Raw genomic sequence first — 27,944 nt, 5'->3', positions numbered from 1 at the left:
TTTGCAAGGGAACAAGCACAAACTGTTAATGCCATGCTGTAGAAGAATTTTATAATATATTGATTTATATTTTGACCTTATTGACCAAGAATAATTCAGTTTTCTGCATACCCCTGTGAGGGAGTTAAATTACTGCTTGTTATTGACATCCTTGTTTTTACTCAGCTGCTCTATTAAATGAATTGAGGCAAAATAAAATGCATCATTTACTGACACTAAATCTAAATGGAAAAAGCCTGTAAAGAGAATGTGTAGAACTTGAGGTATGATGTGACATTAACCTTCCCATGGTTCATGTCACACACACAGAGTTTGATACCTGTATTTCAGTTAACTTAATGTTATTGCAGTGGGATTTAAAATAGAGACCCGTGTTTACCTTAGCATTGTCCAAATCTGCATTAAATTGTCATTTTAGATGGAAAGCTTTGATGCCAAGGAAGTGCAAGTGTACTCTAGTTGGTAATTTAGCATTTGAGAGCTTTATGAACTGAGACTATTTATTTGTGTAGGTAAAGGAATGCAATTCAGAATTATTTGAGGGGAATTTGAAGTGTAATTGCAAGCCTTACTTGTCTACTTTGTGCTGATTTGAAACACTAAACAGCAGAAACTATCTGATTAAGACAAGGCTTGCAGTTGCTCTCAGCATTTATAAAATCAGGACAATGCTAGTGTTGCTTGAAGTCAGATGTCTTTGTTTTTTGCTGATATTCTTAGTTTAAAACTGTTAGTAGTTGGTCCATGCCATGGTTTCAAGTAGTAACCATGTTATTATAGCAGCTCCTGCCTCCCCTTCTTGGCTGGTGAATTCTCCAGGCTGCTGAGTTCAGCAGAGACAGCTGGGACACTGAGGAGGAGCACGAGAATCTCCTGGTGCTGCTGCTGGAAAAGGACATCTGGATCTGTAGTTTTCATGTCTAGTACAGTGAGAATATTTCCTGTCAATCCCTCCTCAGTAATTACTGTTGCAATTTGTAGTAACTGCCAGTGGCCTGGAAGAACTCTTATTTTCATAGGCCTTGAGTTAAGACAGTCCCATCCAGTGACATTCATTTAAAAAAAACAAATATGGTGACTCCACTGCTGTAAAAGCTAAAGATCTCCCTTTGATTCTTTCCCTTATCCCACACAGATTTTTGGTTGCGTCTTTTTGTTCTGTGGTGTCTCCCAGTAGTACAATGAGTGAGCCATAACTTGCCTTGATACAGCAGTACTTTCCTCTGAAAGATAAAAATTGAACCTGGACCTATTGCTTCTGTTATGCATTTAGTGGAGAGGAAGAAAAAAAAAAAAAAAACCCTAACTAACCTCAAGAAGAAGAAAGATGTGTCTGTTGTGAGTTGGTTGGAAACGGTTGATAGCAACAGTCACAACAGATTGGTCTTTGTGTGGATTATTTAGACACCAGTGCTGTAATGGGTTAGAAGCCACTAATCTGTGTTTGTCAGAGAGATCGCTCTGTTGTGTTGATCTCAAGTTGTTCCTTGGAAGAAGAGAGGAAGAAGCTGGCCTAGAATTTACAACCAGGACTAGCCCTGTCTCTGCGGCTTCCTGAGCTGTCCTTAATCTCTCCTTAGGATGTTCCTTTTGTTTGCCTTGGTTTCAGGACTGGTTTGTTGTATTTAAGGAGCCATCTTCAGCTCTCTGACATTATGAGTTGAAATCATCAGCTCTTTATTTCATGCACTAAGTTTTTCTTGAAGGGTTCCCCCCGCTTTCCATGTATTGATATTAGTGCACAGTGAATGGTGGACAACGTGCAGCAGTAAAGATAGTCAGACACAAAGAAAATAAGAGAAACATAACAGGTCTCATGCTTTATTCATGTCACTTTTGTTTATGTTCATACCACCCAGAGAAAGGAAAACAGCTGCTCCTCAACAGAAAGACAACAGCAGAAAAACTCCCTAAATAAGAGACTTTTTCTGTAGAGGGCTAGCAGAACTCTTCATACAATATATTTGACAAAGTACCATTCTGACTCTTTGTACTTCATTTTGGCTTCTCTGTTTAAGATTTGAGATATCATTTAGTAAAACCATAGAATAATATTAGTACATTAATTTCACATCTCTAACTTGTTTGTGTAGCAACAGTACCTTGCTGTGGGGCAGTGAAATAGGCAGAGCACACTACAGCAAAATGAAAGGATAGGTTGTCTTCTGAAAAAACAAACCCACCAAACAAACAAAAAACCCCAAACCAAGAAAACAGCAAACCTGATGGTTTCATGGCCTTGAGTTACCTTTTGCATAAACAATTTTTTCCTCTCCCTGTTCCTCTTGCCCTTCCTCCCACCTTTCCCACTTTTCTCGTGTATGATAATTTCTGGTATTTTTATCATCTGGTTTATTCTAACTGTTCTCATTGAAACCATCAAATTGTGGACAAAAATGTAATTCCAGACCTGCACTGAGAGGAAATACAAGCTAATAACCACTGTGGATGTGTGCTCTGTGTGTGCACTGAAGGAAGCACGGAGTGCTGGGCCCATGGCATTCAGACAGCTGCCAGTTGTGTTAACTGAAGTTTAATTGTGGTATAAGATGGGGAGCCACTGACCTTTAGAAGAATTTGACTTAATGAGACCCTCATACCTGATGTCTATTTTCAGCCATTTTTAGCTGACCTAAAATTACTGTTTAGCAAGGTTGGACTTTATGGAGCCACTTTTCTCACCTTTGCTTGTGAATGATGGCACAAAATAAATAAGGATTGGTACTAAGTTTGCGTGTGACATTTAGCAAGGTCAAGGGAAAAAGGATTCTATTTTGGTATGTTCAGTAGAAGTATGTATTTTTCACTTGGTTTTGGGCTTTGTCTACTTCTTAAGTGTTTTGGAGAAAAGTCAATGTAGTTTTATGGCTGAAATAGGTAAAACCAAGAATTGGGAACAGCTTTGAGGGGTGTTACATGACTCTATTCATTCACAAAGACTATCCTGCCCCAGAAAAATCTTTTCCCATGTTCTTTGCAGCCAGAATATTTGTGTGAAATGCAGCCATAAGTATTGCTTTGAAATTGATAGATTGAAGTTTGATCAGTTGGGATAGAGGCTTTCTTCTTCCATAGAATTTTTATGGGTTTGAACTCATTTGAGAACCTTATTTAAAAGTGAGTTATTCATAAGATAGTTGCTGCAGTATCACAAAATCTCTTCCAGTACCTCCTTTCTTTTTTTTTTTTTTTCTTCCTTTAAAAAACTTAGCAGCTATTAGTCTATATGAGAAAAATATGAGGAAAATAATCTTCAGGTCTGTTAGACTTGAGAATCAGAGCACTTTTCAAGCTCTCTCACCAACAATACAGAAAAAGAGCTGCATGCAGCAGTGTCAAAATGTAAATGAGATTCAATTTGCCTGCCCCTTTCATTGTCCTTAAATCTAATGATACCAATTTCAGTTATGGTTAAACTTCCTTGTTTGAAGATGGCACAGGTCTACCTTAAGTGTCAATTTGTGCTAGAAAATTTAATTTTTATAGGCTATGAAATGTGAGCTGCATGATAGGACACTAAATGTAATGTAATATATAATAGGCTATTTAATTTGTTTTAACCGTCTTAAAGTCTATTTAAGTCCTCCTGAGACATCCCAGAGCAGATCTAAAGGAGATCTTCTCCATCAAGCTCTCAGCAATTTCAGCTTACACTTCCTGTCTGCTAGAGTTTTCAATTCATGATAGTATCCACTTCCAATTCATGGCGTGTATAGACTTGGATTTTTTTTTCTAGTGAGACGAGTAGTAAGTTCTGTTAAGTATAAAAGACTTCAAACACTTTTCCTCACTGGTGCCTGGTTTTACAGGTCTAATAAGAAAAGGCATCTTGTGCTCAGGTTAATGGAAGTTGATTAAACATTATTTCAGGGGTAAAGTAAGATAGCCCCTTTCAGCAGCATTTATTTTAGAGCCTGGGATAGGGAGGGAATGCTGGGCTCCCAGTCCTGGGCTGCAGGAGCTCACAATCACAGCCAGACTCACAGTGCTCCATTTTGTACCTGTTCCTAAGAACTTGTCCCTCTGGTACCATGAGCTGGAGACCATCACTCCGTGGTAAACAGCAGAAATCTGTTAGTCCTGAGCTGCAGCCTCGGAGCAGAGAGGATCCATCACCTGCTGTCAGAGCTCTTGGGTAGCTGAGTGTTAAAGGTTTGTATGAGAATAGCAGGACCAGCATTACTGTCTGCAGTACAAAGGAGTATTAACAAACTTTCCTTCTCCTAAGAAAATGCTGGATGTACATAGAAATTGCTCTTTGGGGGTGAATGAGTGTAGCCAGTCTCTCTCCTTCTTCACTGTTCCAAGCAGAGCCCTGACTTGAAGCACCTTCTTATCAAGATTTTCTGTTCCTTTTTATTATGATTTTCCATTCCTTTTCTTTCCGTTTCAATCCCTTAAGTCTAGAAGTTCTTGCTTGTCCTCCTGTATGACAATTTGGTTCTCTACCACATTACTACTACTTTAAATACTTGGGTTGACAGCAACCCAAAACCCAATATTATTTTTTACCCAGGTGCAAAATAGGAAGTCTAAACAAAGTAGACCCTTGAGGAACACCACCACTGGTGATATTTTCTCCATCCCAGTAATTTACCATGAGGTGTGATCCTCATGTGTTACCATTAACCAAGAAATTGAATCAAAGAAAAATGAACCAGTATGACATTTGAGAAGATCTGGGCCACATTTCCATTTTGCTTTCTATTTATGTTCCAATCACTAGTTACTCTTGGGTGCTCTTTCCCCTTCGAACAGTTGTTATGAGATGCTGAGGAGCCCTGAGCTCACATTAACAGGGCTTTTTTGAACACAGGTTCTACATTTCTTCTCCAACCCTAGGCTGCTATCCCAGAAAATGTCCTATTCGTTGAGAATCCTCGTGCCCGAATCTGCAATTTTGATATATAACCTTTTGGGTTTTTTTCAGTGTTCTGGGATGGAATTTTTTTAAAGCAGCCTCATTTCATTTTAGTAATGGATGTGGTAATTTGCAGTGCTTTGTCCTTGTTCCCATGAGGTATTCTGTCTCTGTCCTCGTACACAACATTATTCTTACAGGAAAAAATGATGCAAAATGCTAATTTAATATTTGCTTTGTCCTCCTAATTTCTACTCCTTGTTGACATCAGTTCTTCATTTCTTGCTCTAAATTTCTTGTTGAGAAACCATTTGTTTGTCTGTGAGTTCCCATTTTCCTGGCCTCGTGGCAGTTTGCATTTAACCTCTGCAGCCTGACCTCTAAGTGCCAGCTCTCTTTGCTGATCAGTCCCTTTTTCCATTCCTTGTAGGTTCTCTACTTTCCCTTAATATCCTGCTTTGAGGTGCATTCTCATGCAGGTAGGTCTGTAGCCCTTTGCTGTCCTTAACTTTACTGGGGTTTAAGGACTCAGATTGAAAGTAAACCCTTCCCTCTCATACACTCAAATCCAACTGTGTATGTGTTTCATATATCTCTGGATGAAATTTTGGTTTATGGCCCATTGGGGAAAGGTGGGATTACTCTTGAAACGTAAAGAAAAGCTGTTGGTTATTTTTGGGTCATGCAGCTGGTGAGGCCTGTACCCCCAGAAAGATTAAGGAAGTTTGAATTGCCTTTGGCAATTACTCTATGTTGTATAGGCTGCTTATTTCCAGATGGGTTTGGTTGGGGTTTTTTTTGTTTCCTTCACATAAAACCATGGGAATTAATTTTAAAAGCTGGCATTTAAACCATCTGAATAAGAAATAGATTTTTTTTTTCTTGATGCCAGTTATGTTTATACAGACACAGTCCATTTTGTTAGAAGGTCAATAATTTTGGACGTTCCTTGAAATCCTTTTCAGGTTTCACTTTTTTTTAAGAAAAATATTAAAGGTATGTTGATGGGATTATTTTTTTTTTTCATTGTGGTGGGGGACAGATCTATTTGGCACCTTTCTGTTGAAAACCCCAACACACAAGAGGACAGTTCACTTTTCCATTTTTCCAAGTAGCTGGGAGAGCTCTTACAACACTTGCCAAGGCTGCTTTTTGGAGCTGAGTGATCCCTTCTGAAGCTCTGTATTATCAGGGGAGAGAAGGCTAAGACGAGTTCCCCAAGGCTGGCGGCTTTGGAGCAGCCTGTGTGAGTCTGTGTGGATCCGCGGCGCTGCACAGCCCCTCGGAGGCTGCAGGAGGGCTGACTTTCCCCGGGGTCAGGGAGTGTTACTGGCGGTCTGTCGGCCTCTCCTGTGCTCTGCGAGCACGTTGGCACCATCTGGGGCTGCCCAGCTCCGTGTGCCGGCAGCGATCCCTGCGGATGGACACGGAGGGAACACCCCAATCCACGAACGTCACGTTTGGCCTCTCTCTGTCTCCACAAATCTGTGTCCTTTGAGCTGGGGGGTAGCAGAGCTACCGGGGAGTTTGGGGTTTTTCTGGCTTCTCGTATCAGAATGGGACTCAGTGCTCTGCTGCGTTGATTTTGATAGTGTTAGTCCTAGACCTAATATAAATTTTAAATTACACTTTTATGAATTTCATTTAAATGTAATTGGAACTCCTCAGTGTGGTCTAATGGTGATGTATAATGCTTGTCTCTTTCTTACCCTTGGGGGTGCTGGGGGAATCTCTGAAAATCCCTTTGTCAGCTCTTTTTGTGTGGGAATAGCCATTTTCTTTTCTGGATCTGCTGTAAATTTGCAAGGTTCACCTCTGGTATATCCTAGTGCTTGATGAGCTGACAGCAAGAGAGAGATTTGCAAGTCTTTCACTGTGTTTGTTAGCCAAGGCTTCCTGCAGTATTTATGCTGCAAGACTTTAAAAGCAAGGATAATAGTATTTAGTAACTAAAAGCTTGAAAAACTTATTAATGGACTGTTTATATTTGTGTAATTCCTCTTAATTGTTTCCCTTTGCTTTAATGAGATGAAAACCAATTTAGTGTCATTAGTAAGTGTCTGAGCATGTTCTTCAAACTGAGCTTTGAGCACTATGGTGGGGAGTCTGGGGGTTATATCTTTAATATGAGGGTTATATCCTTAATATGATGGCACTTTGTTGTTTGGCTTAGTCTTAAACTTCATAGTGGGTCGGTGGGTGTTTGTGCAACATGTGGCACTAGATGTTGAAAGTGGATGTTTACATCTGGTATGCATTGGGAGATTAAGGTAGAGAGGATGAAGTTTTGGGTATGTGTTTTTTGGATGAAGGATAAAGTGAGAATACTTTTATTTCCTCTTAGATTTGAAACATATCATTCTAGCAATGCCTTTGAAACTCTGCCAGCTTTGCCAACCGTAACATTTATGGGATTTTGGACCTAAACTGAACTAGAGAACTGTTTTTAGTGGCAGAGAAAAAGGTTAGTGCATGAAAATAGCTGGGCCTATTATTGACTGCATGTGGTCAGTGGTTTGGCTGAATGTAGGTGGCTCTTTTCCTGTCACTGTTTTCAAGCATATGGCTTTGTGATGAATATAAAACTCTTTCGAAATGAGATCTGCTGCAGTTCTTTTTGCACAGTAGTCTTGTGCTATTTAGTAGTGATTATTTTGCTTTTGTCATTTATTTTCAATCCTGTAGTAAAAAAAAAATCCTTTTCAAGTAAAGCTTATTCCTGTTGACATCAAAGCTAAGAGGTTTGAAGAATGTGATCATCTGTGTATAGCAGCTGCTTCTGTCAGTAATATTTCTAAAAGGATGCATAAACTGTGTTGCTGAGTCTTTATTGTAGTTGATGCTGGGATTGTTTGCAGTGGGCAGAAACTCCCTCTGAACGTGCACATGCATTTTGTTTAATGAGTACTTGTGTGAAAAATCTCTAATACTGAATTACAACTTCCCTTTCTTTGCTTTTCATGTTTCCAGTCTTATAAGTAACATTTATAGCAGTTTCTCCCAAGGTGAACTTCTTTTTCCCATTGTGTGGAAGACAGCTTGGGTTAACCCAGTGTTTTGTTTCCTACTTTGTGTGTAGTATACAAGGTGCAACCTCAGAGCTCAGGGAACAGTGAATTTTCTATCTCCTGCTGCAGAGAGCTTAAGGGCACAACAGGTTCTGTTTAACTTTAACTTAAACAGTGTTACCCTATTTATATCTTTGTAAAAATCTGGGTGATAGAGCTGTAAATTGTACAGATTGTGGATTGTGTAGATTGTCTGGTGTTTTCACTGTAGAAAATTCTAGTGAATCTTGTTTTAGCAGCTCTCAGATGCAAGAGCTGGTTTCATTCAGCTGAGAGCAAAGTACATTTGGGTCTGCAAGATGCTGAGAACTGCAGCAAGTTTTAGGGGCACCAAGCACTTTGTGAGTTGGTTCCATTGCTGAGAAGTATTTCAAAACAAAGCAAAACTGTTCCCAGTGCTTGGGGCAAATGTTATGGTTTCCTCCTGTTTGAGGGAAATAATATATTGAATTATCCAGTTTTTAGAGTAACTGCAAAAGAATAACTAAATAAACAATGAGGTAACCTGCAGAGCCGCTTAACATATTTTGAATATATTTGTCAGTCAGTCCTGCATCCTGTTTCACAGGCCAGACAGAAGAAAAAACACTGTTGCACAAGTGAGGCCGTTTGTGTGATCATGTCTTACACACTTTGAAGAATTTAGTTTCATACCTACCTTAAAAATTATACAATACTATTTGAAACACAAAATCAACTTTCAAGTTCTTGAAATAAAAAAACCTGTAATTATTGCAACTGTAGATTAGAGCTTAGTGAAATACCTTCCTACAATGTAATATAATAGTATTAGTTACAGGTTATTAAGAAATTTCTTATCTAATTTAAACTGGCCCCTCTGAACTGTGTCATGAAGACAGAGCTGTTTTTCTCAAGCCTGCTGGGTGAAAGACTGTCACTAAGCAAGAAGTGCTATGCATGTGTTTGTAACTCTTGTTGCAAGAGAATCTTAGGCAATAACTCATTGCATCCTCAATATTAAAAAAAAAAAAAAATTAAAAGAAAAATATTTGAATTATCCTGAGTTTGGGGGTTGTGCAAAACAACCTCAGTATCAGCAAGCTTTGTAATGTGTTTTTGTTTGCATTTTGGTTTGGGTTTTGGTTTTTTTTTTTTCCTCGTTCTGATTTAGGACCAGGAAAATGTTTGTTATTTTGACAGTAGTAATTGTCACAATTCAGGAATGCTCGATGAAAGATCTCATACTTGAACATGCTGATAAAGGTTCCTAACTGATACTGATGATCTCCATCAACTTCATGTATCAAAAAGATTTGGAATATGAAGATGATGGAGATTATCAGTATCAGTTCTCAACGTGGATTGATAGAACAGTCTTACAGAAAAGCAGCACTGCCGATGAACTTTGATTTTAACAAAGTTAAAGGGGTTTTTCTGGTGGCGATTCCTGTGAAAGAAGCTCTAATTCTCCTTGCCTGTCGCGCAGAGGTTGGGGACCTGCGGGAGCTGCAGACCCTGGACATCTCCACCAACCGCCTGATGACGTTGCCCGAGAGGCTGCACATGTGCCTGTCGCTGCAGTACCTGACTGCAGACAGGAACCACCTGTGGTCTGTGCCCCGCCACCTGTGCCAGCTGCCCAGCCTCAACGAGCTCTCCATGGCCGGCAACCGCCTGGCATTCCTGCCCCTGGGTGAGTGCCCACCTCGGGGGCTCAGACACAGCAGAACAACCGACTGCCCGCCCCCAGAAAGTCAAAACAACGCAGCCAGGGAGTTTCTTTGGTGGTCCCCGCAGACTCTGCTTATGGAGCTGTCACAGGGCTCATATTGTTGGAAAATATGTTAATAAAAAAAGGGCAGGTTAAGGTTTCATGGGGTTTTTTTAAAGGCAATGAGGCAGCTATCAAATTTGCTTTATTTTTAGCTAACCAAGGGGAAAAAGTTTAAATGATGTGCTTAAATATAGTAGTCTGTAATCTGAGTTCCACCACTTTGGGTAATGATCTGTTTCTGTTTGCTGGATCTGATGATTTAACTAAGATTCTTCAGCTAGGCTTTAAAACTTGTTGTGGAGTCCCAGAAACTCCATATAAATTACTTTGCAGCATTTAGGATTGTCAGTACCACATAATCCAGTGCAGGTTTAGTTTGTGCTGTGCACAGGCATCCATCAAAATTTCCACAGTAGTAGCCCAAGGAGGAATTGATGTGCCTTTTGCTGAACCCTTTGCAAGTTTGGAAGAGTGGAAGCAGGTCAGGAGTAGGAGGTGCAGTCACTGTGTGGGGGTTTGTTGGGGCAGTCACTGTGTGTTCCCTGAGGGAAGAGCAAATCCTCTTCTCTGAACTTGTCACTTTTCAGCCCTGCCACGGGGTGATCTCAGCTGAGAGACACACATGCAGAGCTGCCCTGCCATCTGAATAACCATTAAGAGTTTTTTTTTTCTAGAATACAGAGTTTGGTGTTAATTAGGTGCAGATTAAGTTATGATAATCACATTGGAAAGAAGCTGGAAATTGAGATGGCTAAAAATGAGATCATAATTTCTAAATTAATTACATTGTATAGGTTTAACTTAATCTTTTCAGTACTAGCAGTTCAGCTTTTAAAGAACTTATGATCTTTCTGAATTTTTTATCACCTTAGTTTATATTACTGGAAAGTAAGTGCAAGTAATGTCTCCAGACAAAGTGTTGCAGTTGTCCCAGCATATGTCATTATATAAATGAGAAAACGAGTTCCAGGATGCATCATCCAGATTCCAGTACTAAAACAAGCAAATTGCCTTCCCTTATTTTGGCAAATATTTTTAACTCCCATGAGAGAGGAAGTTAAACAATTTTAATTTTGCAAAAAATTCAGTAAGATGAGATGTGAAATTTTAAAGGATAGAAGTTTTTGCTACTTTTGCGCTGGTAGCTTATCTGTGAGTGAGCCATGACCTGGATGAGCCATAGATCTGCCAAAGTGTTTTAAGTTCAAAAGGAGGAAATAAATCTCTAATATAATGACACACCTTCTTTTTTCTTTATTTTTAGACTCAAATTCAAAACATTCAAAAGGAACTTTTAAAATAACGGGAAACATCAAAGACTGTCAATTGACCTTGTTCAGTAGTTCTTAATAGTGACTCACTGGTGAACATTTGGAGATAATTTGCTATCTGTGGATGTGAAACTGAATCATAAATCCTAGAGTTCAGAGGAAAAGCAGCAGAGTATAAATGTAAATGTTTAATCCTTCCTCTGAAGAATCAGAAGGCTTCAGAGTGGTCAAGATGTGATGAAATAAAGTAGAAGAGAGAGTGCATTGAAAAGCAAAAAGATTAAATCTATCTTCTGTTGCTTGGGAAAATATTTTTCTTGGAGTTTTGCTGAAGTTAAGGCATAATTGTAACATTATTTCTGCTTGCTGCACATGCTGGCTGGTGGGGCTTTTGTGTGTATTCTAACATCCAACTTCACTTTACCAGTTAATGACTGAGTAAGGATGCTAAATACTGGTGAAAAATACTGCAGAGATACTTTCAAGTGATAGTCAAGCAAATATTGTCAAAACAATTTTTTGCAGCTAGGGAGCTGTGTTGAAAAGCAGAGAATTTATTTATCTCCTGACAGAATGGCTGAGGTTCTTTTCTTTTTTTTATTAGATGTGTCCAAGTTAAAAGAACTAAGTTTGAGATAAATTGCTTAATGCTTTTTAAAGCATTATTTACTTCATTTATTTCACGTGGTGGGGGGTGACATCTACTATGTCAACCAGGAATCCATTCTGCCTTGTCCAAGTCTGTCCCTTGTAGCTGCCAGCAGAGCCTCTTGGTAAGTGTAGTGGAAATCTGCATTTTCCTGTTCCTGCATTTATGGGTGCAAGGTTTATTGCAGCAGCAGCACAGCCCTGCTGGACAGGGATCAGGAGGTTCTTTGCCCTGTTCATTCTTTGTAGTTTGCAGGCACATGTGTCTTAGGAAAAACGGTGTAACACTGCTAATCAGTTTTTAAATACAGTAAAAATAGCTGATTCCACTCCCTGACCTTCAGAACTGGTCCATAAACAAGCAGATGGGTAAACAACAGTGAATTAGTAATTTGTTTTGCAGAGTACACCTAAATCTTGGATATGCCAGTGTTTTATAAAAATAATTTTTCAGCCCTGAATGTTTCAGTTCATACTGAAAGAAATGAGACACCATAGATCTCAGCCTTTGAGCCTTCCTGATAAACTCATTCTTAAGAACAACTCCAAAAATTACATATATAGGTTGAACTGGAAGCTGCACCCTGAACAGTTATATTATTGTCATGGTAACTTCATGCTCCCTTAGTAAATGGTCATAGAAATTTGCTGATCATTGTATATCAATCTACTTACAACATAAATTATCTTTTGACAGAAAATTAACTTTAAATTTTTAGCATTAGCAAATGCTCCGGTGCCTGAAAACAAATTCCACTGCAAGCAGAAATGTGAATCCGATGACAGTGCAGAAATAAAAATCATTTGTGTAATAAAGTACAAATATAATTAAAATAGGCCATAAATTCTCAAGTGTCCTGGCAGTACAGGGGATGTTATGACAGCAAATATTCAGCATTATATCACTTTATTTGAGGATTTATGTGCACTTTTTCTTTAGAAAATGCGTCTAGTAATTATCAGCGCACAGTAAACAAAGGTCTTATTCTACCTCAGTATATGCTGCTTTTGTGTCCTTGCCCTCACAGTATGGTTAAAAGAGCATCAGTGCAGCCACACAAGAGCTTTTGTTCCATCTTCAGCCATGTGGAATGCATATGCCAGGGCCCTGAGGTTAGAAAAAAAAAGGGAAAAAAAAAAGAGGGAGAAAAAGAAAAAAAAAAATAGAATTGGGGTTTGTTCAGGACTCATGGCATTTGGTCATTTCTGGGAGAGAGGTCTTTGATCTGGGAGGCTGGAAGGAGGAAAGTGGAAATGTTTTAGACACAGTACAGTGCTTGCAAAAGCCACATGAAAACCTTCTTTGTAGCTTTAGCCTTTTCAGAGATGGGCAGCTTCCTTATTGCACAGAGTTCCTCAGAAGCATGGTTTTTAGAGAACTTTTACAATATTTGTTGGCTGATATAAGACATAAAAATTAATGGGGATGGGATACAAAGAGCCTTTCAAAGTGATGATTTATTTAAATTTAAACTTTATGGATAATGTTTGAAATTGGGGGAAAAATCTTTTGGAGTCTTGAAGATGCTTGGTTATTTAATGCAAAGAAACTCTATCAAAGGAACATTTATAGTTACAGGCTATTTGGCTTTGGGAATTGAATTTTTCCTACTGAGATATTTTGTCTAACATCCAAAAATTTGCTTTAATTACCTAGGAAATGCAGTCAACTCAGAACTTAGAATCTAAACATAGCATAAGATAAAGACAGAGGGAAGAGATGAGATGCAGCCTCACTCCCCCCTCTCAGTGCATATGAAAAGAACAGCTTTAGGGCTTTTTTTGACTTGCCTGATTTTCAGCCCATTTGCATACATCTGTGTAGAAACCAGCAAGATGAGCCTCTTTTAAAAATTTTCTGCCATTCTCTAAATTAATAAGTTAAACAGTAGCACATTCAAGCTACCCCAGCAACCCATAGTTTTCTGCTGTTTTTAGTCCAAGTGGCTTCTGCGACACAAGGGAACATTCTCTGAACATTACATGTCCCATCCACCTGCTACCTGCTTTGAATTGTATTGGCTGATTCCTCCCCAGCCTTACAATATTTTATGGTGTTCCATTGCCTCCGTGTTGCAGTATTTTTATTCATTGTAGGATAACAATGGGGTTTTGTTTCATCTAAAAATATCCCAGAACTTTACTAAACTATTTTCAGCCCTGCAATCCTGAGCCCAAATAAATCATCTCGTTGAGGTGATGCTCAGCAGCATCTCCAGCAGTGCCCATCAGTCAGCAGAGGGATTTGAGCTCCCATCCTGAGGCAGGACACTTGATGGATGCAGCAGATTCTGGGAGCTGGAATGTCTCTGGGACAGGGTCAAAGCAGCATGTGATGGTTGAATGTGTCCGTTGATGTCCAGTGACTCTGCTTTGAACAAAGCCCAGATTATGGTCACTGAAACTTCCACAGACTGTTGCAAAGCAAGAGCCTGTGTTAAAGGGAAAAAAAAAAAAAAAACACCCAAACTCATTTTTTCTCTGTTAACACTTTTATTTTAGAAAAGGAATCTCTTCGTTTTCTGTTGGTATCATCACTTGTTCTTTATATCAAAGATTTGATAATGTGTCACTCCTCAGCATGAACTTTCAAGGTTTCTGCTGCTCACAGCTGCCATTCAAGTGGGTGACAACTGAAGACATTGAGTATATTTTAAAATGGACACACGTTTGGGGAGGGATCACTCAAAATATCTGCACTAAGTGCTGTTTAGAGCTCTTGTGTACAATAAACCTATTCAGTAATAAAGAAAGGTTTGTATCACCTATTGTAGCAGGGAATGAAAAGAGATCAGTATTCCAAATAGAATTTCTTAATAGAAATATCATAGAAATTGTTTTCATTTTTATTCTGTTCTTGGTCATGTTTACAAAGGGGACAGAAGCTGTGCCCATTTCTCCCTTATATTTCTGCCAGCCACGGTAACTGATAAAGATGGGAAGTCAGAGTTAGTCAGTATTAGTATTGTCTTGCTGTGGCTGATGCAGCCAAATGCTTGTTTATCTTAGTCTCTCTGAGGTACTCATGAAAGTTTAACAAGTTGGGAGGCACACAGATTATTTGTGTTTTTCATGATGCAGTTTGTCTGGGTCACACTCTCCCATCCCTGGCAGAGGCTCTCAGGCTCTGCTCTCCTGCACTAAACACAGAAACCTTTTCTGCCCCAGTGTCTCAAAGGGCATGGGGGTGACAGATCAACTGGGCTGCCCAGCTGGTCCTACACATCAGCTTTCTTGCTAGTCCAAAACTCTTTCAGACCTTTCTGTTTAGTTCAGTTTGGTGGCTTTTGAAATGTCTCTCATTAGCATGTTTTTCACTTCTCTTAATAGAGACAGTTTGACTGCTGACTTGACCTTGCTAATAAGCGAAATTCTCATTTCTGAGAATTCTTCCAAGAATCCTAAATTTTCCCATTTAATTGTAACTTTCTAAGGAAAATGAAATAGTTCCATACTGATATGCTTCTATCTAGAGGTATCTTAATAGATCTCTAGTCCACTGAGGCATTACTTAGTCATGCTTTACTTGCTTCTTTTGACTACCAGCCATGAATATTTTAAGAGCAATAATGCAAGCAGCACACCTCCAGAAGTATTGATGATTTATTGCAGCCACGGCTTTTGATGTCTAACCTTCTCCAGTTTAATGCTTTGTGTTTTCTTGGGCTCTGCAGTTCACTGAGTCACACAGACTCGTTTCTGAATGATTGCACTTGTATTTGGTTAAGACTAATGAATCCCAGCAAGGATCCCTCCATGGAGAAGAGAAAGGGGACAGAGCACATTCTTGTGTCTGTCTTGCCCACTTTCCCAAAGATAGAGAGGCTGTGATTTCACTGACATGAGGCCAGTTAATGAAAGCAGGTTTGACCTTATGAACTTGAAGTATGCACTGAGGATTTGAAATCAATTGTCCCTTTGCTTCTTCAAACTGACTTCAGAGTTTGTCAATGTTAAAATTTAATTATTTATAATGGGATTTTCAGGGCTCCTGAAAGGGAGCTTTGTTTTGTTTTAGTAGTTTGAAATGCTTGCTTCTGAACAGCTTTTCAGCTCATCCATAATAAAACCATTGGCTGAAATTTTACAACTGAGAAGTACTAATTTATGTTTGCTTACATTGAGTCTGATTAGCTTATTTATATTTAAAGAGAATTGCATTGCTTATAATTGTCATTATGTCATCCTTTCTCCTCTTGACTTCTCTTGTTTTGTAACCCCAGATTTAGGTCGTTCTCGAGAGCTCCAGTATGTTTATGTGGATAACAATATTCACCTGAAGGGCCTCCCATCTTATCTGTATAATAAAGTCATTGGTTGCAGTGGGTAGGTATGAATTAATTCACATGTCTTGTGTACCTGTCCTTGTAAAAATTCTCCTGTATGATACTAGTTATTTTTTCTGTATGTGTGTGGTTGATTCAGAGCTGATATTATTTGGGGGGGGATTACTGCAGCTCCCAGCTCTCTTTTATTTTTGCAATAAATCTTCTGTGTTAATTGCTGACTTTTGACTATTTTAGTATTAAGGCATAACAGTGAAGTTACTCTGAAAGAATTTGTAATAATAATGTAAGGCCTAGAGCTGGATTTAAAAGTTGGCCAAAAGAGTAGGCTTCACAGAGTTTCCAGAAGTAAAGAATGAACAAAATCATTTTTAATATATTGCAGCATCTCTTTGTGTCTAAATGCTCACATTTCTGTAAGTTCTGGGGTCGTATCTTGAAAAGTCATGTACAGTTCCTTCACTCATTTTATATCCCAGTATCAGCTTCTTGTAGGTCTTGGTACCTACTAACTAAAGTGACTTTTTTTAGGAGTTATGGATTGACAGGTTTATTTTTACATGCGGATTTTAAAAATATCCTGGGCTGTCTCATGTTTGTGGTTAGAATGCAAGAAAAAAGTGGTCTGTGTAGGACACTGGCTTAATTCTTTCTGCCCTGACATTGGCATAAATTAGGATCAGCACCCCTGATGAATGGAGCCTTACTGGTGTAAAACTGATCAGAAGAGGATTGTCCCCATTACCATCTAATTATAAATTTCTGGTATGCTCACTCTCAGCAGATCTCGCATTAAATATAAATTCCCTCTCTACAGCCTGCACTCTGCTGCAATATGGGAGATGCTGAGTCTTGGCATTTTAAGGTTTTTCTAATATTCTCATGTCAGCTGGTTGGTGATATTTAAATACTTGCAGTTGGATTACAGTTCTGCTGAACTGTGTGACTCGCAAGCTTTTACTAATTTTGTTTTTCAGGAAAGATAAATTCTAGCCTTTTTTCTTTCAGAAACTGATTGTAAATTGTTAGACAGACATTAAATTGACCTTAAATTTAACAGAATTGGACTGATTGTGCCCAAAACCAGTAAGGATAATGGAGGAGATGGTCCTGCCTATTTCAGGTGGTTATATACAGCAACCGTATCTTTTTTTGGGTTTTGTTTTTTGAGGTCTTTTTTTTTCAAGTTTTCATCTTATACTCAGTTAAAATAATTTTATATTTGCACTGATCTTTGTGAAGATCCTACCACTTCTTTTTGCTGTTCTTACATGTACAGTGCTGGTGAGACCACCTGCTAGTATCTCTGATATTATAAATCTAGTACAGAATTATAGAATTTAGTCTTAAAAATCTAGTACAGAAGAGACTAAAGGAGTTGCAAGTGTTGCAATGAAATTGATTCTTGTAATGCCTATGTGGAATGAAAAGTGATTTTCTTCCTTAATAATCAATTGTAAAAAGAGAGAATTTTTAGTAAGAAAAATAGTATTTGTATCTGTGCACCAAACAGATCTTGCCTTTGTTGTGAAACTATCTCAAAACATTACAGATTATTTTTAAGAACACATTTCATTATGGGGAGAGCACATACATATTGTTAAGAAACCAAAGGTTTTATTTGATAATGTGCTGAGAGACTTAAAAATTGTGTAATAATGGTCATGTGAAGAATTTCTATGTACTTTCCAAGAAAGCATTAGTAACCAGGCTAAGGTTTTCATGGGTCAGGCAAGGGTTGAAGATCCAGGCTTTAGTGCTCTGTCTGGCCCTCCACTGGAGAATAAAATCTGACAAGCTGCTGTTACTGACATAAAGCTTGATTTCTGAAAATAGAATATAAATTGCCTTGTGTAAGTATTGAATCTCTGTCTGGGCATCCTGCAGTCAGACTGACTGAAAAAAGTCTTTTATATGAGAGGTGATGATCTCAGCACTCAAAATAAATTTTGATCTTATTTTTTGCAGATTGGATTTCATAGTCCCCAGTTAGGGATCTGTCAGTCTTGTTGAAGGCAGCCAATAGGTGGTCTCAGCCTTTTTTTTCCCCCTCACTTATTTATCCACCAGGCTTCTTCTGCAGCTCCTATTTTTCCCCAGCTGTTTAAACCATCCTCTATTCCAATTTTTAACCTCCATGGATTTTTTGTGTGGCAATAATAGCTTCACCCGTTACATAAAGTAGACCAAATGTGCCAGCTCTGAACTGCAGAGGATGTAGTGAGTTCGTGGATTTGTTCCTTAGTGAGGTTGGTAAGGGGTTATTCAGCTTGAAAAGACAACATTATGGATTTATTTATCATGATAACCGACTCATTGGGAATGGATCATTGGAATACTGGATCTCTGAATTCCCACTTAGATTTTAACCTCACTAATGGGTTGTGGGAAAGTATTAAATATTTAGCAAGAGGCTTATTGACTTGCTTGCTCTTTGATGCTGCTCTTTTTTGGTTGTTTCTCCGGGCTGTTTCTCCTTTAATCAGAAGAGATGAGATTCTTTGTTGTCAGAGGAGTACTATGAGATTTCTTTCACATCTGATAAGGTTGAGAGTAGTTACCTCCGTTTTAGGTCTAATATCTGGGAAGGCTGACAAATTTGTGTTTCTGTTCCATTTGTTAGGACTGGCCCTAACAAGTTGCTCTTGGCTTCAAATTTCAGTTGTCATAAACAATTCCAATTCCCCTGTTGACTTCCCCAACCTCTTAGTAGAATTTTCCTATGCGTGTCTCTCTGGTATGATCACTTGCAACAGAGATCACGTAAAGAGTTATTATTTTTACTACAAGCTAAGTTTCTCTCCTTGGGTCCAAACAACCTTCCCTTTCCATATATGATTTGGGAAGGGCAAGGCTGATAGATTGATTAGGATATCTTCCCACTACAGCATGGCTGCTGTTTTTAATTTTCCTTCATCTGCCCACCCCGTGCACTCCAGGAGAACTCTGTGGATGAGGGAAGGTGTAGTACAGAATCACCCAGTGGCACTTAAAGTACTTTTTTTTAGGCTGGAGTTTGCCTCACATGTTATGGTTGAGAAATCCATGCTTGTTTTCAGGTGTTTGATCCAAGACATGGGAAGCAAACTTGGGTACAAAACTGCTCCCCTCAGTAAAGTGTTTAGTAACAAGAGGCTGAAAGAGATTGTCATGTGGGCAAAGTAATGGGCACGTAGCATACTTGGTTCACCCCCTTGGGATTGTGTTCTCACTTCTTTATGTTATTTGATGAGTAATTCCTCCAAATGTCCCATGTCTAGCACATCACAGAAGGTGGGAATCTGTAGAAACATAGAATAGTTTGGGAAGGGACCTTTAAAGGTCAGCCCCACCATGCACTGCTCTCTGCAAGGAATCCATGAGGGGTGCTGAACTGAGAACAGTACCAGGCTTACTTTGGGTTGGTCATCTGGGTTTCCCCATAAAGTTACTTTTATTATTTTTTTTCTAACTACTTTCTAAATGTCTTGTGTCCTTCTAGTTGTGGTTCTCCAATTCAAGTTTCAGAGGTGAAACTGCTCTCTTTTTCATCAGGCCAGTTAACTGTGTTCCTGCCAGCAGAGGTGAAATCTATAGGGACAGAAACAGATCACGTGCTGCCTTTGCAAGAACTGGCCATGAGGACCCTCTATAACACCTACTACAGATTTTTGAAAGGTATGAAATTTCTGCTTTCTTCAGATTACAGAAAGAGTGAAAGTGTTTTCTGGCAGTGAGAGGAACATTTCTAACAGTTCTTCAAAGGCTTGGGCAAGGATTTATATTTTAAAAGATTTATTTAATCAAATTATGTTTGAAATGCTGCGTTAGAACAAAAATGTCCAGTATCAAAAACCAGAGTTCCAAAGACTATTTCTGAGGTCAGGTGGTGCTTATAAATGGTTTCTTCCTTGAAGCCTGTGTGAAGAAGGACGCTGCTTTTTTTTTTTTTTTTTTTTTTCCAGGAGAAACTCTTTAATGGAAATAGGAGATGAGAAATACAGTTCCTGAGGCAAGATCAGATGCATCAGCCAACAATGCAACTCCTTGCCAGGCAGCACACTCCTAAACTGGCAGACTTGTTATACATAAGGCAGAAGAAATGCGAGCAGCCCTCGGCCATTTCAGCACAGCGTGACAGCTGAGCTGCTTTAGTTCTGCCCCAATTCAGGCTCTCTGCTCTAAAGTGGCCCTTGGCTCATCTGGTTCTGCATCATGCAATCACATGAGTTAGCAATATCTGATGATAACCTGCAGATCTTCTCAGATCTGGATGTGCTGTGACTCCCCACTGTTGATGCTATCTTGGGAGTTTTCAGCTTTAAAGGTCAAAGGAGAAAGCAGAAAAGTGGAGAGTTCCAGTGGGAGGAGTAGAGGGGTTATGGAAAGGGTCTCTTGTACCTTGGCCACTGGAGTAAATCCTCACAGCTTTGCCAGGAAAAATGTACAAGGAAATCTGTCTTTTCTCACCCACTTGTGACTTGCACTATCATTTCTGAAATCCAGTGTGTGGATGTGGCTCCTGAAGATGCCAGTGAAGTTTGGTTTGGGAATAGGAAGATGATACTGCAAGATCAGTTTAAGGACTGGTTTGTAAACAGTTTTACACAAGGCTGTGAGGATTACACCTATTTCAGCCAAGATGGAGAACCTGAAAAAGATGGATTTCTCTGTCCATATACACACAGCCATAGATATGTCCTGTTCTGAGTGACCTTATTAAAGACTGGCCATTACCACTGCAGCAGCCCAGTTTCAGTGAGCAGGAGCAGGGCCTGTGTCAGACAGGTGTACGATGATGCTGTGCTGGGGAAGCAGGTGGCACATATGATTAAAGTAGCAGATTTCATCTGTCACTGCCTAAATTTGCAGTTTCAAGAGTGCTGTTAAATACTTGGCAGCTGCTGGGGAAGTGACAGAAGTGACTGGACTACTTTTCCTCAATCTTTGCTTGGCTGCAGAGTGTGACCTTTTCTTTCTGACGCAAACGTCCTGCTCGTCCCCTCCTTGGGGCTGCTGTGGTACATTGTGTCTGGGCTTCAACCTTGCAGCGTTTGAAAGCTGAAACCAGTGTGATACCGTAAAACTGATTTATCAGGGGCTGCATCTTGTCTTGATTACTCAGCACCTCAACTCACTCACCTGTCTTGGCTGTCTCTCAGTTTCTAGATAGAGATTAGCATGTGGGGTTTAATTTATAAAACACCCTGACTTGGGCCAGGCCTGGGAAAGTGATGGCTCTTTCCCAGGAAATGACCCTGGAGTCCCTTTTGGTGAAAATTATGGCACCATGTAGGCTGTGGAGGAACACTTAACAGATGAGGAATGTATCGATCTTTTTAGAGTGGTCTCTTTGGTTGGACCTGTGAGAAATATGATGGGATGGATTGAATTTCAAGTAATTCCAAATACTGCAAATCCCTCTTTGCTGATGGTGGAGTTTGGGCTTTGCAGTGAGGTTATCTATCCTGCTGCATTGGTTGCCGAAATATTTTAATTCAATACTACTGATGTCCTTTTCATAATGTTGTATTGTTATTAGTTACTAAACATCTGTCTAGATGATATCTGTGTCTAAAAATCCTTCATGATCGTTTAATCCTTTCTAATATTTGCCCAAGCTATAATATTTTCACCTGGGTATTTTAGCCCAGTTAAACTTATGCCCACAGATGCTAAACTTGTACATTTAACTTCAGCTTTTTGAATTTAGACATGGAAAGCACTATGTGCCTCACTCTAATTGTGGTAATTTGTATTACCTCATTGTTGTTTTGACAAAACCTTAAGAATGTGAGGCAGCTGCTTTCTGAGTTGTTCATGGATCATGCTTGTGTTTGACTTTATAACGCAATCATTTTATTACAAATATTTTTTTGTTTCTTTTCTTCTCTAGATTTAAACTTTCTGACTCCAATCTCCCTACCCAAAAGCCTCTTGGAATTGCTGCACTGTCCCTTGGGACACTGCCACCGCTGCAGCCAGCCTATGTTTACCATTGTCTACCCAAAGCTCTTTCCCTTGAGGGAAACTCCAATGGCAGGATTGCATCAAGGGTAATTATACAGGAAATTACACTGGGGTTTCATTTAGGAAGAAAAACACCTTATGGAACAAAGCGTATTCTTAAGGATTTTTTTTTTTAAACTTAGCATTTATTTCAGATCCAAAGTCCCTGGACTGTGATTGCATGTGTAAGTTGACAAATATTTTATTCATGAGTCAACCAAAATACTGCTGTTAGACTGTTAAAAGGGTCTTCAGATACACTTGTCTCAGGCTGGTGTAAGACAGGGTGTGGAGAGGATGGGATTGAGCTGTTTGTGGTAGTGAAGCACACGCCTGGCACTTCTGTGCCCTGGGAAGAAAGTGGAGCCTAACACCAGTAATTGCCCTGATGGTCTCAACCCTGACTTCAGATTGCCACCACCAAACGAAAAGTGCTGCAGCATCAAAGATGGAAAAAAGCTCTAAAGCTGGAGCCTAATTAAAATGTTCTGCAGTAAAATACTCCTGTTTTAATTTCCACGCTAATTAAGTTGAGATATGCTGTGGAAACATTCTGCATAGGAACATACATTTTGTAGCAATACATGTGTTTAATAATACTTCAGTTTTATGGTTGTAGCAGTTGGGAAAGTGTCTGCAGGATCCACAAGTCAAGTACACAAGCCCACACAGACTTGCTGACCTACTGGACAGTACAAGCATAGAAGGCACTCAAAATGGGGATGTGGTTCAGGAAATGTTGCCTTTTTGTAGGTAAAGATACAAAATACCTTTAAGGTGAGCCCTGATTGCTTTGCAGGGATTCTTCCCCTAATCCCAGTTAGTCTGAGTGGATACTACAGCCTTCTATGAGCTATAATATCAATGAATTCACTTTCTACAATGGAAAAGCATCATCTGAGAAATTTCAGCTTGTACTGTTTGAAAAGTAGTTAGGAAGGTTTAAAGCTAAGTCACTTGGAGTTAAACAAGCAAAGGTGGTGATAGGTTCTTGTTAGAGAATTCAAGTCAAGCCATTAATTACAAAGCATATACCTCAAGGTGGTGGGCAGAAAAGAAAGGTGCTCTAAAAAGGGATGTTTTTGAGATTATTTGTTGGTGTCTGTATAATGCAGGAGCACCACTTAGTTCCTGGCCTGCTGAAATCCACTGATTTGGTAGTTTTCTTCCATAAAAACAAGAAACTGCTTTTCAATAGGAAGATCTTTAATAAAAGAAAAGAGACTAATGAGTGATTCAGGTTGATGGTACCTGTTTTACACAGCTGTATCACAGCCTGTTTTGCTGTGAGTTTGTAACATGAGAAGCATCTGATTTGTAAGCAATTCAGCTTTATGAAATGAAACAACTTAGGTATGCCAAATCTGGGCAGCAGCCAGAGGGCTGCATAAATGCTATTTTGGAAAAGCCATCTTTCTTAGAAAGATCTGATTGCAGAGATTGCACAGTTCAATTTGCCACTCTGTTACACTTCAGTCATATGTCGAAATTCAGTGGATTTCATGTTGAGTGAAATAATTTACTTCCATATTACAGTCATAATATTCTTAGTCATAAGATGTTATAATCGTGCTATAAAGAATTTCTTTCAAACATTCAACTGGATAATTTTCTAAGAAAATGATGGAAAACTACTGACTAGTCACTAAATTCATCTATTACCCTAAATAATTCAACAGTTTGAGAGTTTGGACTACTTTGTAATTAATTGCTAGGCGTTGCTCACTGTAGAAGTTACAGTTACAAGATGATAGGCATTATCAGTAGACACCTTTAGGAATTCTTAAAGTTAAGACTCCACAAAAACATAGTTTAGAGCTCTTTTGGAAGAACACTATACTAGCATTCTAAAATACAATAATTAAAAATACGTATTTCTGCATGGTTTTCACTTGTTTCAAAAATAGTTATCATTCCTTCCCTTAGACAAGAATGTACTGTGTTCTGCAAAATGCCTTTAATGAATCCAGTCTTAAGTAGCTGATGCAAATCCACAGAAAATGAAATCTAAACAGGGCAGCCTGTCATCCTTATCTCTGTAGCTTGTGCACTTGACGTGGTAAGATTATGTGGAATTGTGGAGGTGTGATAGCTGGTTTAGAAAGATGTGAAGGACAAGGTTTCTGTTCTAAAGAGCTTAAAGTGACCATGAAAACACACAGGGTAGGGATCCTGGGTGTTTGAACAGCACTGATTAGCACATGCCACATCCATGCCAGTAACTCCTGCCTGGATTTCTGTATCACATTCTGTATCCTCTTAGAGGGAAGGAGAGTTAAAAGTTGGACTGGATTTCTGTATCTGAAAAAGCACAGATGCCATGAGCACTGGGTAAAGTGTGAGTTCTGTGTGTTCTGTTAGTGAAAACCAGATCTGAGCGTTTTTAAGGCAGATATCTCAGTCCCTGCCAGGCTGGGGCAGGAGCAGGGTCACCGAGGCTGGGATCACACTTGCACAGTGCCATCCCTGCTCACTGTGTGGCATGGTGGGACAGCACTGCCTGTCACTCATCCCTTCTGAAGATCTGCTTGTTCACTCTGCTAACCAGGGAGGACACTGGCCCTCAGTCATTTCATGCCTACAAGTAGTAATTTAAGAAACACACCAGCACGGCCGAGGCTGCCCAGCTATTTTCCTGTCAGCTGCTAAACCTGCTGGCTGTGACACTCAGCCACACCCTGCTCAGAGAGAAAAACCACACGCTGCTGCTCTAAACCCAGTGCATAAGAAACCAGGAAGGTTTTGAGAGCCCCTGCCTTGTTGACAGGCACTCAGAGACAGCAAAAGAACCTGTGCTTTTTCTGGGCTGTGGAGATGGGCTAATCCCGTATTTTACAAACCAGCACATTGTCTGTGTGGAATGGAGCCAGGAACTTTAATCTTTACTGACAACTGTTCCCCCCCCCCTCCTTTTTTTTCTTCTAGGAGGACAACTGTTAGTTTTGTGGCATACTGCTGCTCCACCCAGTGTCTGCAGACTTTTGACCTACTGAGTTGATAAACATTTCAACCTCCTCAGGAGTGCTGCCAGTGTAAAGCTGCATTCGATGCTGTGTCTCCTTGGTACTGGAATACCGTGTGTGTGTGTGCCAAAGCAGCAGAAGTGCCCAGTCAGGAACATTCTGGGGCACTTAAATCCTGCCCTATCAAATCTGGAAGAACTGCAGGAACTTTTCAGAAGTGTAAATACCGAGCTTTTAAAAGTATTAACTTCTCTCCTCTCCGAGGCAGCACACAAACCAAACACATTCACGAGCTCTGACTTCAGGATTTCCAGTAGTTTTCAAATGTGCCTGATTTCAGGTTGACCCATTGCATCATTTGAGGCAGTTGTATTCCTCTAACAGGAAAAAAAAAAAAAAGTTCAGTTATGGCAAACAAATTTTCACTTATTCATCCCTATCCTATTCCCCTTTACAGCTGCAATCAGGTGTATTGCTGTAAGCCTGCAGAAACCTCTGATGGATCCCAGTGACTTTTCCATAGAATTCAGCCTTATTTTCTCCCTCTCATCTTAATGTTTACCCCAGCAGAGTTATGCCAGTTGTATACCAAGTATTTGACAGTTCTCTGTGGTATTTAAATCCACATGCTAAAAGCAGATCTTTCTTTCTAGTACCATTAAATACCACAGTGATTTAATTGGAGTAACTAGGATATGTCTGGAGACTGAGGATCCTGTTTCAGTGAAGGCTGGTACTGATGCCTACACTAAGGGCTCTTGCTCCAGCATGTTTGAGGGTGTGTTTTCTTTATTTTCATTGCTTTATTTTTAGAAATAATTCTCCTTTTGTTCCATTGAGTCCTTCAAGAAGAAGACAACTTTAAGTATCAATTTCCCTTGGAAAAAAACCAACTAGTAATACAATAGTAAATCTTTATATCTATTATATGTTTACAGTTGCAGGCTATAGATCTGCAAAGAGCTGGTCTTGATCTTTTTCTAGATTCAGCATTTGGCTGATTTTGTCCGAGTGTGTCAGTGGATTGTGTGCCTTGGAGAAGGCTGGAAATCCAGGAGCAGGTGTGTATTTCCATGCACAGGTATATTTGCACACATGGATACCTGCACAGAAGGTATTTGGGACATTTGTTTTCATACATTAATGGCAGATTTGGTTCAAATTGCAACTCACTATCATATCTGTGGGAAACTTTTTTTGTTACATCTTGGTCATTTTAAATAAAGAACAAAGGATGGAAAAAAGGCCCAAAATGCCTACGTGACTATAAACGTTTTGATTTTATACTGGAACAGTTTATAGACCATTAGCCCCTCTTGATTTGTTTTTGAATATATAATATTTTTTTAGATATAATTTCTTCTTTTTTTTTTTTCTTACTTTCTATTTCTTAGGTATAAACCACTTGTTGATTTAGAACAGTGTGCTGCTCTGTGCAGTAGGTAGTTACAAGCTGAAATAGATATGAATGAAACAGTTTGTTATAAAAATGGCAAGATAAAGAGAGTTATTTGGTAGTGTATTAGCATATGTTGTGGTGAGGTGTGCGTACTTTGAAGGCAGGAGGCATTAAAATGTTTTCCTGATGCCAAAGAAGCATTTGTTCCCTCTGCAGGCTTCCTGGCATCTCTTCAATAAATAGAGTATCTTAAGAGCTTAAAAGAGTACCAAAAAGGCAGTTTTGAGGGTGCAATTTTAGGTTGTGCATGTTACTTGTAAAAATCTTTCCTGGTTTTATTGAGTTGGTTTTAGAGAGTTGAATTAGCATTAAGAAATGTAGAACTTAATCCTTCAGGAATGCAAGTATCATCTACTGCTTAAGAATTGTGAAACTTTCTAAAATAAATCCCATTTATTAAATCTGCTTTGCAGTAGGGGAAAGAGCCATGTCCGAGCAGCCTTGGTGCTTTTGGATTTCTGTCTGTGTCGTTTCCCAGGTTTGTTTCCATGTTGGAATCCCAGCAGGCCCAGTCACCCCACAGGGTTCACTGCTGGGCAACAAAATCCACCTTCAGCTTTATCCTTTTCCTTCATACCTCAGAGCTGAGGTGTAAATGGCCCATGTACAATTATATCTGTATCAGAAACGTGCAAGTGTAGGACAGAATCCACTTTTTTAAAAACAGATGAGAAAAGCTATGGTAATGCTACAGATGTTAATTTTTATACAATACTCTGATCAGGAATTTTCAGTATTATTTTTACTGTGGCTTCCTCTGTCTTTGAAGGAGATGTTTTCTTGGAAGTTTTTGTCCTCTTTTTTATAGCAAGTTGTAGACTTGAAATCACAGTTTATATCTGAATTCAGTCTGTAAATACTATTTTGGAGTTAGATCTGGTTGTGATCACCTAAAAGACATTAGCATTTGTTTTATTAGGAGTCAAGAAGAGTGAGGCTTGATTTTGTTATTATAATTATTTATTTATTATTTTCTTTCTTCTTCCCATAATCTAATTATTTCTTATTGAGTCTGTATCAGTCTCTTTATTATTGTCTCCAAGTGCAGTTCAGAAGAAATTTAGCCTGTTCTATAAGCAGGATGAATCTTAACTAACACTTTAATAGATGATATTTCAAGAATGGAATGTTCAATAAATAAATGACTTAAACATGCAATTGAAGCTGAAATGTCATACCCTATTTTTATAAAACAAAGAAGGGGAAAGCCAGTATATAGACTGAGAATGCAGCTTAAATTCATGTTTGATGTTTTGGGTTGTTTTGGTTTTTTTTTAATATGAACAGTGTTTGTATTCATCTGTATCTTTGGGTGATATTCTTCTAGATTAAAATAACTCCATTCTCACTTGTCCAAATTTTTCTGAAGTTGTTCTGCTGTAAGAGTATTTCATAACCAGCAAGCAGAAGAGCCAGCTATGCAAATTGCAGAGGGGAGAGGGAGCTTGTTGCTGATTGAACTGTGCATCACTGTTTTTCAAGGTGCCACAATGCTTGGACTTCAGTTGGTTTGTTTCTGGGTAATTTTTGATTTCTTGCTCTGGTTTGTCAGGTTAGTTCCCACTGAGTAATTATTCCTGTGTACTACAAAAAGTCATGTTCCAGATGCTGAAAAAAAATCACCATTTCAATGTTTTTTTTTTGTCATAACAGTAGATCTCAATT

General features: G+C 39.1%; 1 protein-coding gene across 3 annotated transcripts in view; it reads left to right on the top strand.

The window, feature by feature from the left end:
• The window catches only part of LRRC28 (leucine rich repeat containing 28), a 68,905-nt gene extending 41,264 nt beyond the window's left edge, over window positions 1–27,641 (top strand). For 2 of the 3 annotated variants that reach the window (XM_066328267.1, XM_066328268.1), the window contains 5 exons: window positions 9,377–9,583; window positions 15,807–15,909; window positions 19,351–19,526; window positions 21,745–21,904; window positions 24,783–27,641. In XM_066328267.1, the coding sequence (XP_066184364.1) occupies window positions 9,377–9,583; window positions 15,807–15,909; window positions 19,351–19,526; window positions 21,745–21,904; window positions 24,783–24,855 (719 nt within the window). In that variant the 3' untranslated portion in view covers window positions 24,856–27,641. Of the gene's footprint in view, window positions 1–7,209; window positions 7,326–9,376; window positions 9,584–15,806; window positions 15,910–19,350; window positions 19,527–21,744; window positions 21,905–24,782 lie in introns of those variants that run through there. The other variant, XM_066328269.1, reaches the window with a different exon arrangement.
• The last annotated feature ends 303 nt before the right edge of the window (window positions 27,642–27,944 follow it).

This window comes from Sylvia atricapilla, chromosome 13, assembly GCF_009819655.1.
Source record: "Sylvia atricapilla isolate bSylAtr1 chromosome 13, bSylAtr1.pri, whole genome shotgun sequence".
NCBI classification, from domain to species: Eukaryota; Metazoa; Chordata; class Aves; order Passeriformes; family Sylviidae; genus Sylvia; species Sylvia atricapilla.
Note: the sequence above shows the minus strand (reverse complement) of the source record. Positions and strands in the feature narration are given on the sequence as shown.